Source organism: Leuciscus leuciscus, assembly GCF_965113295.1.
Source record: "Leuciscus leuciscus genome assembly, chromosome: 3".
NCBI classification, from domain to species: Eukaryota; Metazoa; Chordata; class Actinopteri; order Cypriniformes; family Leuciscidae; genus Leuciscus; species Leuciscus leuciscus.
In genome coordinates this window covers 14,354,069-14,371,838 of record NC_138727.1, presented here as the reverse complement: position 1 = coordinate 14,371,838, position 17,770 = coordinate 14,354,069, and the positions used below count along the sequence as shown (strand labels likewise).

The window sequence follows — 17,770 nt, the reverse complement described above, 5'->3', positions numbered from 1 at the left end:
AAAAAAATTCTGTCATTTCCATGGAAAATATGTCTGTATAGATATTATATATAATATAGATATATAATATACAGTAGATATTTATATTTATTTATTGATTAGATATTTATTGATTTTAGATTTCTTTCTTAGATCTTAGGCCCTGTAGACGCTGTTGTCACGCACGCACACACACACACACACACACACACACACACACACACACACACACACACACACACACACACACACACACAAAACGTCAACTGAAACCAAATTTTTATTTTCGAACAAACAAAAGTGGTCAGTCAGGTACAGCAATGTTGTTGAAAAAATTCTACATAAATAAGACTAAATAAATTAAATACGGCTTATTTATAATGTTAAAATTATAAATAATAATATGCATATGGCAGTAATAACAATGTAATATGCATATACATCTTAAAGCGCAGACCTTTGCAGAAAGTTTGGTTAGTTTGCATTTTCACTCTCCGTGACTAATTTGCGTTGACAGTTCCTTCCCCGTATTATTCTTCAGGAAGGCTTTCCTTTGACAGGCACTGTTTCAGCCTTTCAAAAGAGCTTTAAACATTAAAACATAAACCCACCAAAGACTTAGATAGCCACAAAGAAAAGCGTTTTCATTTCTTATTTTCTCAATTTCTGTCAAACTTATTTTTGAGCAGGTGTGGAATCTGTAGATAATACTGTTTAGATGCAATACTCAGGTTCCCAGCAATGCACCAAGGCATGAATAAACTATTCTGAATAATGTTGGATATTACTGTTTATATCCAATATTATTGCTATTCTATTTTACTGCCTCCTGTTGTCATCGTATTTGTTGTGGCCTTCAGTTATTTGTCATGTGGTGATTATTCAGAGCCTATCTTTGTTTACTTAATGTATTTTTGTTGATGTTTTTGTTGTCATCACAATTATTCTGGTTTGTCCATGTGCATCTCCAAAGTTGATACATTCATACTCTGTAAGCGAGTGGCACATTGTGAGGCAACACAGCTGTGTTAGATCTGTTTGAAACATAAAATAAATATGAATATACATAAAAAAAAACATAGAGTGGTTAATAGGGTTAAACATTATACATTTGAATGTTATGGTTTTTTAGATAATATCATGGCAGTAAAGTTTAGGAAAGTACACTTTCTCTCTTTTTTTCAAGACTTACACAAAATTATCTTACTGACATTATACTTAGATATAAATTATAAATTTTTCACCTCAGTTTGTTCTTAGTACTGTGAGAATGCCTCTCTGTAATTTCCAAGCTTTAATTATGATCAGGCAAGCATCTTTACGTAGACATTGTGGAGAGCGAGTTGGGATGAATTGTAATTCTGACAGCAGCAGTTGCTGCCATTGCCTCTAGAGATGTACTGTTCTCAGCTTTAACAGCAGATTAACAATGACCAGTCCAGTCTCAGCTGAGGCGCTCTGCTAAATCACAAACACCTCAGTGCCAGGGAAATGCCAGAATTGAGCAGGCACGAGTGGGTAGGCCAGATGGTTCAGGCACTGTCCTGTCTATTATTATGATGGAAACATGGTCCCAACAAGACATTTTGGGGACATTTTGCAACTAGCAATTTTTTAATTTTTAATGGGCCGCTATCTCACATAAACTGAATATGCAGTGACAAAACAATAGACTGTCTAATCTCCTATTTAAAGGTTAATGATTAAGTTATAGTGATTCTGGTAGCTCTGGCATATTTCTTGATCAATTTATTTTCATTAGTCTTCCATAGCCATATTGTAGACTAACAGCATAAAGAAGCCAAGTCCAGATTGCGGTTTATTCTGCCAAAGAACCAGCAAACGAGACAGGAAAAAAACATCTGACTGACATGTAAAATGACCAACCGCAGTTCATTTTATTTTTAGGACCCATTTAGGGGCAGGTGAATATGAAATCGGGCGACAACACCACATTACTAAAAATGTGTGAAAATATACTTGCAATATACTTGCAACCAATGGAAATATATGTATGTACATTTACTTATATGATTATTTCAAAGGCATGACTATGAGGTGAACAGATTTTTTCAGAGTAAAAGAGCAGCCTAAATGAATATATTGAGTAAGGTGCATTGACATGAATCTTGCAGTTCAGTAAGTAAGTTGATTCAGTATCTGTAACTGATTAAAAGTCCCCCTGTGGGGAAAATCAAGCTTTTAATGTTGTTTATATGTCTATGTGGTGTTTTTAATATGCTTTAAGACAAACCATGTGCAAATTCATAAGTAAAAACAATTGCTGAGTATTTTCTCCTTAAAACTGCAGTGATCTAAAGACAGTCTCAAAAACGCGGTTTGAAATCGCTGGTGTTTCTGACGTTTTTTTCTCTCAAATCAGACTACCCAGGTTGTGCTGCATGCTGAAAAGCACTGCAGGAAACACTGCTGTGATCTGTGTCACCGTATTGTATGCAACTGTGTGTCTTTCCAGTTTGTTTTGACATATTTTTAACTACATACATATGCATCTTAACATCGCTATTGAAACAAATCAGACTCAACTTCAGGGAATGGCATTAGCTGAAGGAGTGGCCCCTGCTGGTTGGTGAAGGTGAAGCACAACCACCCAAATATTAACATTAGTGTTAGCGTGGTGCCAAAATCACAGAGTCTCACTGTGAGGCAGTGGTCCCCGCTGGTTAGTGCGAGTGAAGAGCGGTAGCACACGTGGTGGCGCTGAATGATTTACAGCCTGTCAGTCCCAGAGCAACTGGAGTAGCTGTGACTCTCATCCAACAGCATCTTTAATGAATGGGGAGAGTGTTAAAAATACACAGGTTGTCAATTATTGAACATCTCTCTCTCTCTCTCTCTCTTACATACTCGGACCCTTTTACTCACATTTATTGGCTTGCTACCTCAATCTTTTCTTTTTTCAGTTTTGGCCCTCTTTTTTGAAACCTGTGTCCCTTCCTTCACGCCTACTATATTTATTTAATATGCTTGTCACTAAAGGACCGAACTATTTATTTAAAAATGTTTATATAGTAAAAGTTTTGTAAAATAAAAAAATAAAATATTGCAAATTGTATCATTTAATCATGCTCATGCCATTTGTAGCATTTAGTTCCTAGGAACACAAAATAAGAAGCTTTGCAGAATGTTCTCGCTGCTCTTTTCCATACAACAAAAGATGATGATTGCCAAGAAAAAGAGCACCATAAAAGTGGTACATATGACCTTGACCAGACCACTTAAAAAACGTAGTCAGACCACTACAAAAGCACATTTTATAAAATAAAATTTTACCCTCATTTAGTTTCAAACCCATACAACTTTTGTTTATCTTCAAACATGAAGATAATTTTATTAAATCCTGACCCTCCATTGAAAGTCCATTCCCCCAAAACTTTGATGCATCTAAACGTTCTTAAAGACATCATAAAAGAAAACATAATTGAGTGCTTTCATCCGCGGTCTTCTGAAGAGACACGATGTGATGAACAGATTTAATTTAGGCTTTTATTCACCAGACTTCACCAGATGGTAAACGGAAGCTGAAACGTGCTCGTCTCATGCACTAGACTAGAACATATGAGCTTTGTTCTCACACATTAAGCAAGTACTGTAGGTTTGAGCTTCCGTAGCTGTTTACCATTTAGAGTAAGGGGACAAATGTGTACCTCTGAAATTCCAAATTCTTCTTAACTAATATTTAATCCTGTTGCCAACTCTGCTGGTGCCCTCAAACTTCAGTTGCACTTCTGCATATTTAAACATCAAATTTAGCATCATTGACATTAAATCAAAGTGTGTTCACGCATCTTCACCCCTTTGTGTTCCACAGAAGAGGTGAGTAAACAATGACAGGATTTTCATTTTTTGGTGAACTGTTATCAAGGGTTTCTCACTGCATGGTTCTCATATTATTCAAGTACATCAAAAGCACTCCAAACGTGTTTTGTTAACATAACGCAGTGAAATAAACAAGGAATTGCATTAGTACAACAATACTGCTGCTGAACTCAGCAACCTCCATTTTTTCACACATGCAAATTACTGCTTCCATATCACCTGGGTTTTCAATATCTAGGGCACTAGCAGTACATTGAAACACCTTGTTATTACTGCACTTTGACCAGCAGGTCTCTCCAACAACTAACTGCTGAAATCCAATATAGTCTGCCTCAAGATAAACAATACAATAAGTAATTGGCTTCCAACAACAGAAAAAGAAAAGAAAAAAAGAAAGAAAAAAAATCTTTTATGGGGTTTAGGTAGCTGCATTCAGCACAGTTTCATATCTGATGACTTGTTGAATTTGGTTATGACTAAGTGTGACAAATGGCTGAAAGTGAGGTTGAATATAATGCTTATTTATTGTGTGACTACCCAAGAGTATCATGACAACAATGTCTGCTTTGCTGTAGTTATCATATAAAATGAATGATCGAAGAGTGGGACATATATTAATGATGTGCAAGATGGCACATGGATGTAGTATTGCTCAATATTGCAGTGTTGCAAATCCCAGTGCATTACCGAATAAGTGCACGCTCGGGTAATGCCGTGTGCAAGTACATACTGCCCCCTACAGGCTCACTAAGATTCACTCCACAGAGATTGAGTGCTGTAGGCAAAAAGACAAATGTGAGTTATGATGCAAATTCTCATGTGCTCGATGACACAATGAGAGCTGTGTTCTGACTGAGTGTGTGCTTTGCTCTGTCACCACCAGAGTACAGAGAGACACAAACTTAGCTTCCTAAAGATGCAGTCACAGTGTGAGACTTGGGAGGTAGAGAGAGACAGAGGCACACTTTCTCCTTTACAGCCACAAATTTCATAATGAAAAAAGTGAAATACTTTGAAAAACTTTCAACGTTCATTTCTTGTTTTCCAGAATTGTTTAAAAAGATCGAATGCATGGGCTCATTGGGGAGGTTGCAGAAAAACTCATATTTGAGCTCCAAAACCTCAGAAAGCAATCACTGCTTTATTTTTTTAGCACATAAAGTTGCAAATAGCCTAAACTTTAAAATAATATTTCAGCTCCATGGAAAACTGCAAATATTTACACATACTACACATTTACCACAGTGGAGATTTTAGCAATTTTTAGCAATCAAGATCGCCCAATCAAAGTTATCGATCACTGCATCCAATGACTGCTGAATACCCTTTAAGACATTAAACACTTTTTATTTATTTTGTTTCATTTTATTTTATTATTTCACCAGGGGCTACAATATATTTTAAAGACTTTATAAGTGTAATTTATGTATTTTACTGCTATAATTTTTTTATTAATTGTATTAGTGTATATTAATGATTTGGCAATGTTGTATTTAAAGTGTAAAAAAAAAAAAAAAAAACTTTAAGAGTCACAGAAATAAAGTTAACACCTCAGACATGTGATTAGGTGTGTGTGATGTGCGGTAGAGGAGTTTGTGTAAAGTTGTGTGCTTGTTTTGGTGTTAGTCTCTCACATGTTAACGAGACATGCAAGAAAAGTTTAATTTGTCAGTCAAACTTGTGACTTCTCCAGCAGCAACTGAGTCTGTCACTTTGTTATTTTTCTTTAGCAGATTTTGTATACACAGATGTTCAAACGCTGTTACGATTTTTAAAAATGTTTTTACAAGAAGTCTCTTATGCTCACTGAGGCTGCAGTAAGCCTAATATTGAGCTTTCCAGTAAAAAAAAAAAAAAACTACATTACAATAAATTACAATTTAAAATAACTGTTTTCTAAATGAATATATTTTATTTTTGTGATGGCAAAGCTGAATTTCAGCATCATTACATTCTTCAGTGTCACATGATCCTTCAGAAATCATTCTAATATTGCTGCTCAAGAAACATTAATTATTATTATCAATGTTGAAAACAGTTTTTTTGCAGCTTAATAATTGCACCTGAATAATGTGTGTGTGTGTGTGTGTGTGTGTGTGTGTGTGTGTGTGTGTGTGTGTGTGTGTGTGTGTGTGTGTGTGTGTGTGTGTGTGTGTGTGTGTGTGTGTGTGTGTGTGTGTGAGTGTGTGTGTGAGGCAGAGGGAAACAGTCAATGAGTTCCACACAGAGCAGTCTGGATCGAGTGCATTTTTGTGGATCTCTAAAATGATGGGGTTGGCCACTGTTGATAACTTGTAATTATAAGGAGACTTGTGGTACTTTAACCTCTAAAAAGAGTCTATGTGCATAATTCTACATTTATTAACTCTACCCTGCATTTTGGAATGGGAATTCATTATTTGATTACCATGATTTCATGATTTGTGTGCCACCCCAACCAATAAATATTTAGAATTTCTTTACTGACTTTGCCAATCACCGAAAGCTCCTGTCAAAAAATGGAACTTATCAGAAGGTGTCTAGTTTATGTTCTCTGCACTTCATGAAGGAAGGGCTGAAAAAATCCTCTTGTTAGAGGAAACATTGAGAGGATGGGGCCGGAGAAACCTGCCCTGTAACCTCCTCCCGAAGTGTTGAGAGGAAAATTTCACGGCTAGTTATTCATGCTGCGATCTCTTCCCCTCCAAATCATAGTGAGAAATTGGCTGAGCCCTAAAGTGACTCTAGCTTGTAGTCTGTTTGATAGAGACCCATGACAGAAGAGAAAATTCAACTGTCTCTGAAAGGCCTTCTACACTTCGATATGGAGCTTTTCAATCCAGTTTCCTGCGCCTGAAGCTATTGTCCAAACAACTCTGTTACCAAATCCCAAACCGCTAAGGCTTTCCCCTGGGCCAAAAAGTCCATTTTTCAAGCTCTGTTGCAACCTGATCTCAAACTGGCCTTAATCCAACTAAGTAAACAGAATGCAGTATTCTTTTCGAATCATGCAGGGAATGTTTATTACTGTAGATTCTGCTATAAATTGTGCTTTTTTGGAGCTGCTTGGGATAAAAGCCCAAATGTGCATTTTTCTGCTGTTGACTTCTTTTTTGTAATATTACTTGTCAGCAAGACCTGGAGACTTACAGCTCACCTCCTGGCAGCTTCAACTCACAGCTCAATCACTGGGTCAGTGTCATGAGAGAGGACTTGTTAACCTCGCGAAATGTGACATCATATCCTGGACTTGGCCTGAGGGCACTCTAGAGATTCGGTTATATGGAGCTGAGGCTCTCATGAGTCGACGCACACATCGATGCAAGACCTTTGAAATATTGTAGCCGGTGTATAAGGTGACAAGAGGGAGACTGACATCCAGAAAAGCAGACAAAAGTGGAAGGAAGGCCTCACATAGTAAGTTCAAACCTCTGTGTCGAGAGTCTCCAGACCACCTGCTCTTCTCCATCAATCACTCTTCTTCAGCTCAAATCATTTTTCATTATCACAGCAGCCCACCGAGAGACACAAAGACCCTGAGCTACCGAGCAGCTCCTGCTTGCCAGCCCAAAAATCACTTATTATCTACGACGCAGAGGTCCCATTAGCAGCTGCAATTCTCCGGTCCTGTTTGCACGCCCCCTCCCCCTTATTTCCTCTGTCAGTCACTGTCAAATATCTGAACGCACTGTTCCCATCGGAGGTTTTCGGTGAGAGAGCCTGTCGGCAATTTTCTATAACACCTTATGGTGACGACGTTCTCTTTTCAACATTCTCTGCAGAGAATTTAACTGTACAAGCAACCACAGAATGCTGCTGTAACACGGCCATAAACAGAAAATAATTAGACGTTCAAGGAAAAAAAAATGGTCGCTTTGGGAAAAAAGTGTCTGCCAGATACATAAATGTAAATTAAATTAAATTGACTGGCTATTTATTATGTCTATTTCACCAAGTTGCATCTGAAGATGAGAGCAGGGGTGTTTCAAATACAAATTTCTTTCATTTGCTTCCATTCCGGGAAAATCACATTGTTCAGCTGAATTCATTGCGGTCACCAAATTAAATTTAGCTCAGTTTCTCCAGATAGAGCAAGAAACAGCATGTTCTGGCTCATAAACAAGTCACGTTTTGATCTTAATTTTTGTTTTTTAGTTGTGATTGGAAGCCGCTTCAAAACTACATCTGTGCTTTTGATTATTCTGGCTAAAAATAACAGCTGGCTTCAGAGTAGACATTCATGCCAAAGATTAAATGCATTTTCCCACTAACATTGGCATTTTTATGTGTGTGTTTAATTGCGTTTGGCTCATCTGAATTCATTCAGCCGTGAAGTTCATCAATCACACATTCCCAAATGCCCGGAAGTATGCAATATACAATCTTCCATGTTTGCTCATGGGCACTCAGTTATGCAGCCGGGTAGTTTTGAGCCAATCACATGAGCTGATATATTGATATACAGTGTGTGTGTGTGTGTGTGTGTGTGTGTGTGTGTGTGTGTGTGTGTGTGTGTGTGTGTGTGTGTGTGTGTGTGTGTGTGTGTGTGTGTGTGTGTGTGTGTGTGTGTGTGTGTGTGTGTGTGTGTATGTATATATATATACAGTATATTGAAATAATGTCTCTAGCCAACCTATTTGCATTATCCAACTCAAAACAAGTCGGAAAACTATCCAAAACTCATCAAAACTTATTATTATTTTTGATTTTATAGGGAAGGAAAAGGTCTATGAGAAGGTCTGACTTACAGCATCTTGTACATAACACACATTGTCAGCCATTCCATTGCCGTCGGCACTGTATCATGGCTTACATTAGTTTGAAAGTCAGACCAATCACTATCTATAGCCAACCGCCTGACTGATGACTGGCACCATGGGAGGAAATGAAAGACTAAGCTCATTAAACTATATATTAAGCCATCTTTCCCTCTCTCTTCCTTCTCGCCATCCCCAATTGCTTTGTGTCTTATACCACGTTGATGCTTGCTAAGGATGATAAATTCTCTATTCCACTTGAGAGGCGGAGGTAATGGGGCAAACCGAACATGGAGACAAAAAGCCTTTCAACAAGGACAAGAGAAAGACACCGAACACGGATACAAACATCTCATTAAACAATCCCATCTCCACAGCCGCCTGTCCTGCTCCTTTCGTCTTATCACTTATGATTAAGTGTATCTAGCTGCAGGTCTTTCAGAATATTATAAACCAATATGACTGAAACTCATAATGTTTTGCATTTAATGTGAAAGCCTCCATCCAGCCCTCCAATGTTGGAGTCCATTTACTTTGTAGCAGGTCATGTTTTTTTCTTTTCTTTCTTTTTAAGGAGCTCTGTGCTGTGTGTGTCAGTGTATGTCTGGCATATCTGGAATCAATCAAGGTTGTTTTAATGCCTATTCTACCACAAACAAGTTCTCTTTGCTGTTACTCCAAGTCGGCTCATTCACCTGTTTGCATTTAAAGTTTGCCCAGAATGCTGCTGTCTTGTTTATTGTACTTCCTGCCAGTGTCGCACTCTGATTTATTGCATGCTCTGACCAGTTCCTCAACAGGCCACCCTTTAATGATTATCATCATTAGCAGAAGGTTGATCCTCAGTGTACCGTTCCTGTGTAACTGATTTGAATTGACTGATTTAATAGAACTTTAAAAGGATGTATTGAAATTAATTACACAGTAGCGAGGCCATATTGTGTGTGTGTGTGTGTGTACTCCAGTGTTTCATTGTTACAGTGGTCTGCTGAGGTTTTAAATAAGAGGGCTTTGCCATGTTCAGAGCTATTTTGGTTTAAATGGTGGCTCACTCGTGGTAGACGCTGTGTCTGGAGAGAAAAAGGCTTGGAGACACACTGCCACCCAACCCCCCTCTCTTTCTCTTTCTTCAGTCTGATAAATAATATGGCAATAACCTATCCTTTCCGACACACCCTGTGATTTAAAACCATGGTAGGAGCAACAGCGTGACACACACACAGACACACACACACACACACACACACACGCACGCACGCACGCACACACACACACACACACACACACACACACACACACACACACACAAGCTTATTGTCTTGAAAAAAAGATGAAGAAGAAAAGCCAATGGGTAATTTGTCTATGGTTGATGCTATTTTATTTTTATTTATTTTATTTGTTTATTTTTACATGATCAGGGAAGTGAAGTGTGGTTGTATCTCTTTCACTGAACAATAACAACAACATTAAATAAATAAATAAATAAACTGGATTTGTGTAATGTTACAAATATACAATTACTCTATAGAAAAGAAAAGAAAAGAAAAGAAAAGAAAAGAAAAGAAAAGAAAAGAAAAGAAAAGAAAAGAAAAGAAAAGAAGGTTAAATCATATTTTTTCTAGGGTTGATGCTAACTTTCGAGTTAGCCTACAAAAATACGTCATCACTGCAACAGTATGCAGTGAGTTCTCCGACCGTTTGGTGTCGCACTTTCCTCCAGCCGCGTCTTTAGTGCGGTCCTCTCGGCCACCGTATACACGCAGATCTGTTGGAAAACTCTTTGCTGGCGTGAATAACAACATATGATATCATCCCACAGAAACTGCCTAAATCGTGTGTGATCATGACAGAGTACTCACACGTAAAGTCTACCAAACTGGTGCTAAAAGGGTTAAACGATAAGAAGTAAGGCTTTCTTTCTGTGTTGCGTTCATGAAAATGTATCGATTCTATATAAGTTACAGTTATTGCTCTAATTAATGTAAATAGCTTTGCTGTAAATGAGTTTATGTTAAATATCACAATTATTCCCGCTAATGTAACGTTAAATGACCTGCGACTTCCGTACTGTGCAGAAAGAAGAAAAAGAAGGACAAGAAGAGAAAAAGAGAAGATGAAGACGACAAGCTGGATGTTGTGGGTATGTGTTGTCACTTTGCCTATTGAGTTGAAAATTATCATAGTATTGAGGGATAACGTTAGATAGAATTTGACTAGTGCAGTTTCTGTCTTTGTAAATGCTGTATGATCTGCCTCATAGCTTTATCTTTGTGTAATGCGTGTTTCTGAATGTGTCTCATCAGGAGGATGGTGGACAGTGAAGAGTTTCGGTGAGATCACAGGCTCAGTGGCCATAGAGATGCACAGCAACTCCTACATCCATGCACTGGACACTGGACTCTTCACTGTAGGAGCTCCACATAAAGGTGCTGATTCTGTCTGCTTCATTCTACTCCTGAAATGTTGCAGTTGCAAGGCAGCTCAGTTTTGCTATTTAAAACTTTCAGATCCTGTTTTGTGTATTATTTTATTAATAATACTCTTTATTTTATTTAGCACCTTTAAATCAGCTTCTTAAAGAGTTTTACACAATAAAAACACACAGGTAGAAATACCAAAGTGTAAAAAAATAAAAATAAATGACACACTGGAATACAAAATAATTAAAACCATTTTGATTTTGGACACAAAATCATAAAACATAATTTAAGAAATTATTGTACACGTGTATAAATCATATTTCTTACTCTTAAGGCCCTTTCACACCGGATGCGTAACGAAAAAGCGAAACGAAAAAGCGAATAGTTCGTGTGCGAATAGTTCGCATCAAAACCATTCACATCAGCCGCGACGCGAATTTGCGACGTCTGTGACGTTCAGAGAGCTTCAACATTCCAAAACTTTCGCGCGAATCGCGCCGACAGCTGAGAAAAAATGGACACTTCATCATCATCATCATCCAGTCATAGTCATAGCATCCAGTGAAGACGAGCTTTTCATTTTATTTAAAAGACAGAAAAGAAGGTTTTGGGTGCACCCAATCTTACAGAACAGAGAGTCTGAAGGGGAGTATGTGCACAGTTTTTTTTTTTTTTTTTTTTTTTGCGTCTTCAACTAAACACAGTGCGTTTTGTAATGTAACTACACATTACATGTAACACACGAAGTAAGTAAGTTAAAAATCATTTGACTAGAAACTGTAGATATCACACAAAATGTATATACTAAAAGCAGCCCTAAATAGTCTCACTACATTTTGTTACGTGTTCAAAGTAAACACGGTCTCTGTCTCTATCTTTGACGATAATAGTGCTTTCTATCCCAAATGTAGTTTGGCCTGCTAGCCTACACAGCACAGGACTATATGACTAAAACTATCACACAACAAACTCACAGTCAAGATAACCGAGTTGGTTGGCAATGCTACGCCACACATTGTCTTTCAAATCGTTGTCCTTGTAGTATGTGATTGGCTGAAGCCTATTCTGTCGCCGCAAAAGTTAAAAAAAATCGACATCGAAGCGAATAAAATAAAAGTCGTTTTTTCGCCGCTGCGCATTCGCGTTCGGTGTGGAAGCACTCATTACACAAACAGCTGATCGAAAAATAAAACCATCGCGCGAATGATTCGTGCGTCAAAATCGCGTCCAGTGTGAAAGGGCCTTTAAGAGTACTTAACGTAATTTTTCTTAAAGTCGACATGAAAAATGTTATGATATGATAGTGTTTTCTTCCCTATTGTGATGAGTATCCAAGTGAAACAGCTTCTCGAACAAGAAAAAAGTAGGACGGGATTTGATTTTGTTCATCGAGAACTGATTTGACTCATGTTGTTGTTTGGTAATATTCCATAAAAAAAAGAAAGAAAAGAATTGTCCATTTTGATGTCTTGATGACTGTAAAAAGTTATAGGCTAGTTGAGCAAATTAGTAGCGAGTTTGGGTTACAAAGAATGTCCACAGTCAAAATCTGTATCTGGAGAACTTCAGTGACATCAGAAACACCTTTGTTACATGTGTATTTGTATTTTTTCCTCTACAAAGTTACAGTCCATCATATCATTTTAACTCATTGCTGTTTACTGGCAAGACTTAAAGTAGCCGGCAGCCGCAGCACTAAAGTGGAGCATTTCAGACAGAGGGTCAACATTAGGGAAGATAGTAATAATCTTTTACAAATGACTTATTTTGTGCAAAAAACATTGACTAATATAAGTGAACCTCATGGAACCTATTAAAAAAAAAATATATATATATATATATATCATTGATAATATCATATCAAATTACATACAGTATATCTTCTGTGGAAGTCTCTGGGCCAACATTTTTTTCGTCCAATCATTGCATTCGGTCCGAATGCATTGATAGGATGTCCTACCTGACTGTCAACCTATCCATACCTCCACGCAGACATCACACGTCTTCAGTGCGTTCTGTGAGGCTATGCAGAGCTGTAGACAGACAGACCTAGAGCACTGCAAAAAAACAGCTGAACCAAAACAACAAGCTTATGCTGCATTCATGCCTTGTCATAATAACCGTAATTAAGAGATGGCAACCTGTGACGTTCTACTCTGAGCTGTTCATGTCCTCAGACTCAGAATTATGCATTTTTATGGCAACACTATCAACGCCAAAATGAATCTGCAGCAGTCAGGAGGTTCAAGTCAGATCTCTTTAAGGTGTTTACATTCATTATTATTGTAATGTTATGTGCTTTGAGACATGAGGTAATTTAATCAACACCGTCTCGTGACGCTTTGCAGACTCTGCTCTGGTTGTGTGCGTTCATGTGTTTTGAAGGAGGTGTGGGTTTGGAGACGCTCTGAAGGGAAGGTGGGATCTTTTGCTTTCAAAGCTAGCTTGCTATTACTAGCCTCTCCAAACTGCCTTCCCTACCTTCAAATATGATGCACAAGTGCATCAATGTAGTGGTGAGATTTGAAAGGAGAAAATATTGTTTGACATAAACTAGAACCTGAAATATTTATTTCTTAAGGTCTATGTTTTTAAAAATGCACTTTACAAGATATATTTGCAGTACTTTCAGGCAACAAGCAATTCTTTCTGTGCAATTATACTGCACTCTATTTTTTTTTTTCTGCCATGCGGCTTTTATATTGCCTTTTAAATTGGAAAGGTCCCTCTAATAGTGCGGAACAAATAAGTCTCAAAAGTAGAGATGGCTAGGTGCTGCTGTTTCTCTGTTGCTCTCAGTATGGAGGGATTTAAAAACCTGAATAATGTTAGGGATCGTCAGTTGCTATTACCGCAGCCATTCATACAAAGCACCGAGCAATTTCATAGTTCAGTCACCAGAAGGAGTTGTTTACGATTGTTTTCTTTCCAGCTTCATTTTCTGCTTTTCACTGACCGTTGGCTGTAAGGATCAGTCTCTACATCACTCTGGAAGCACCATTTAATTTGTGCATGGTCTCCAAAATCAATTTAATTTAGTTGTTGAGACCTGAAATTAGGAAAATAATGACTTTAACTGTTGTTGATACCCACTTCATGACCAATGCATCTGTATGATTACCACACCTCTCCAGGCCAGAGATGTGGTAGATACACACACACACACACACACACACACACACACACACACACACACACACACACACACACACACACACACACACACACACACACACACTCACACACTCACACACTCACACTATTCTGTAACTTTTTGAGCATATCACTGGAGTGCTCTTGCAGTATTCAATATATTAGATAATTCATGAGTTCACAGCAGGTGGAATATAATATCAGCTTTCAGGTTTGCTCTTTTGTTCAGGCATTCATGGTTGAAGAAAAATAACTGTTAAAATGCTGCAAGACTCAATAGGTATAATAAATTATTGTCAAGTAGTTTATGGTTACAAGGCCTTTCTTTGTTCTCTGAATTTGATGTTTTTTAGCAAGTCTTTTTGAGTTTGAAAAGGAAATTAATACTTTTATTCAGCAAGGATGCATTTAAATAGGTCAAAATTGACAGTAAAGACATGCATAATGTTACAAAAGGTATGCTGTAGTTTTAACTTTCTATTCATAAAGAATCCTGAAAAGAACATTAATTTTCCACAAATTTTTTTTTTTTAGTTTTCGCTTACCAGTATAGACGTTTATTTGTAATAATAATTGTAATATTTCACTATATTACTTTTTCTATGTTTTTGATCAAATAAATGACTCCAAACTTTTGAATGGTAGTGTACACAAGTTTAAAAAATATGTCTTATGTTCACAGAGGATGAAGGTCCAGATCCTCCTGAACAGTTCACTGCCATCAGACTCTCAGACTCCAGGTAAAGATCATATCCATATCCATAACTAGGTGTTCTGAGTAGGGATGGGTGCATGAAGTAAAAAAATAAATAAATTCTGCAATTACTAACAGCACCTTAAAATGTTTAATAATAGGTGCCATGTATTATTCTGTAGATACTTTTTGAATCGATCATGTGACTAACTTTTCTCGTCTGTTTTGCTGGTTTCTAGGATAGCGCTGAAGTCAGGCTATGGGAAGTATTTAGGTATAAGCTCAGATGGTGTTGTTATTGGTCGATCAGATGCCATCGGCTCCAGAGAACAGTGGGAACCAGTGTTTCAGGATGTGAGTGAATCTGGCAGTCAAATCAATTCACCAGTCACAATGTTGGTATTTCGAATTCAGCTTTTACCATTTCGTTTATGTTTGTTGTTTTCCGCAGCGTAAAATGGCCTTGCTTGCTGCAAACAGTTGTTTCATCTCGTACAGTGAGAACGGAGACATAGTGGCCAAAAACAAGACAGCTGGAGATGAGGAGATGATCAAGGTGAATCTCTCCTGAACTCAGTCAACACCAAGATGAATTGCTTAAGGGATTTTTTTATTGTTGTTGTCTGAAGGACGGAATGATTCACAGACAATGTGTTTTATCTGAACACAAGAATATTGCTTTTAAATTACACTTGACTTTTTTCCTGGAATAAATATTAACATTATTTGTAATGCTTATCTGTCCTCTACAGATCCGTTCATCCATAGAAAGAGAGGTGAAGAGTAAAGACGATATTGCTGATGAAGACAGGGGTAATGTCAAGAACTGTGAGATCAACTACGTGTGAGTCCTTGCTTTTATTACTAGGCCTGTCACGATTATTGATTGATTGTCTAATCGTGGTTATTCTATCTAATCACAATTATTTGAGGCAACCGTAATAATTGGGCAGTTTAAATTTCAACCACATTTTGCCAAAGAATATAAAAAAGGTTTGTTGGTTTAATCAGACTGCATTGTATTTAATATGTTGTAATATATTAATTGTATACATTTTCATTTTCACAGCATCAAAGTAAATCACATGGGCCTTTTTTAATATAATTTTATAATCATATTTTATACAATTCCAAAAAAAATAAAACAAAAAAAAATAACTTACACTGTAAGTGACATGAATAAAACAGCATTAATCGCAATTATTTGTATGAAAATCAGACATCAGCTCAAAGTTCATGATTGTGATTTGCATATTTTTTACCTTCAGTTCAGTCAAATTCAGAAGCTGTGCTGTTTATTGAGCATTCAGTAAAATAAATGTTTATGTGAATGTTTGCCTACAGGAAGAAGTTCCAGAGTTTTCAGGATCGGAAGCTGAGGGTGAATGAGGAAGACAGCGGTTCTCTGAAAGTAGCCAGAACAGATGGAAAATTCCACGAGGCACTGCTGGACAGGTAAGACCTCTGACTTTACTGCTTCTGGAGGAGAAACCTCATACTGAATAATAAATGAATGTAGCCGGCTAATTTAGCTCATCCTTAGACGGAAGAAAAGTTGGCATGTTGATATACCCCATTGGATGATTTATTATAGAAGATGGTGTGTGAAACATTGTGAATATGCTAACATTACTACATTATTCAAATGTTTTTTTTCTTTTTTTAGGAGAGCAAAGATGAAGGCTGACAGATACTGCAAGTGAAACCAGGATACACTGTTTTTTTTTATGTTTTAATTTTACATTGTCATGAAATCTCTGCCATTTTTTTTAAAATAAACTATTCACTGTTCACAAGAAAATGCCCCCTCCCACTTTTTTTTAATAGACTACAGTTACAGTTTTTTCCAACTGCTTACACACAAAATCTTTTCATGTCATACGATTTTTGAAACCTCTCACTCAAAGTGCAAAACTACATACCAAATCTCCAAAACCATAAGCTATTTCTCAGCCTTTTCAATTGCATTAAACACTTTTTTCAAAACACTAAACACAATTCTCTACCTAAAACACACAAATCTAACAGGAAGTGACTTGCTTTCCTTTTCCAAACACAACTAATCAAAATGCTACACTTATTCACCAGGTCACACACACACTTCTCATATGTGCAAACACGAATTGCTTAACTGATCACTAACCAATCACTGCTTTACTGTAGTATAGGCCTGAACAGGTCAAAGGTCAGATGATCTGTTTTGAACAATGGATTCCTGGGACCCCCCGTGACCCCACACACACACACATACACACAATTGTGTTCTTTACTGTATTCTAAAGAATATACTTTTGGTTTATAGTACATATGTTTATGGTTTTGTTGTATGCTACTGTAAACAACAATAATGTTAGGCCTAATACATATTTTCTGTTTCTACATTGCATTGGTGTTTAAAGTGTACTTGTTACATCAGATTACTTTCACTGTAGAACATTGTATTGAAATGTAGATATAAGCCTATGAAAGACCAAAGAGCTTTAGATTTAGAACAGCAGTGTTTACATGGTATATCCAAAAATGTACTATTATGAAAGAAGTGTTTGCCATTTGATGCAAATGCTTCATTCTGACTTGTGTTTATGGCATTTTGAATGCAGTGTTACATTTTGAAGGAGATGTGAGGCATTTTGTGTGTGCAGTTTGGGGAATTGTGTGTAGAGTTTTGAAAAAAGGACACAGTTTTGAAAACGTGTGTGAACAGTTGGAAAAAACTGTAATAATATTAGAGATGTTGTCATTTGTGTAATGTCGAACTGTAAATGTGATACATTTCCCAAATTAAATGGATTGTAAACTAAAAAATCTATGTTTAATCACATTCTTATTTTAATAAAATTTTCACAGTACATAGAATGAAAAAAATCTTTAAAAACATGGTAAACATCATAGAAAACTATTCTTAGAATGTTTCTGACTGAAGTCGTCAGTGTTGATATGGTGTGATT

General features: G+C 37.0%; 1 protein-coding gene across 1 annotated transcript; it reads left to right on the top strand.

Moving 5' to 3' along the window:
- Positions 1-10,281: 10,281 nt before the first annotated feature.
- frg1 (FSHD region gene 1) lies at positions 10,282-17,499 on the top strand. Its single transcript, XM_082165889.1, has 9 exons — positions 10,282-10,460; positions 10,631-10,695; positions 10,859-10,981; positions 14,811-14,868; positions 15,062-15,176; positions 15,274-15,378; positions 15,575-15,666; positions 16,167-16,277; positions 16,489-17,499. The coding sequence occupies exons 1-9, from the start codon at positions 10,399-10,401 to the stop codon at positions 16,523-16,525; spliced, it is 768 nt and encodes a 255-aa protein (XP_082022015.1). The 5' UTR covers positions 10,282-10,398; the 3' UTR covers positions 16,526-17,499.
- Positions 17,500-17,770: the final 271 nt, after the last annotated feature.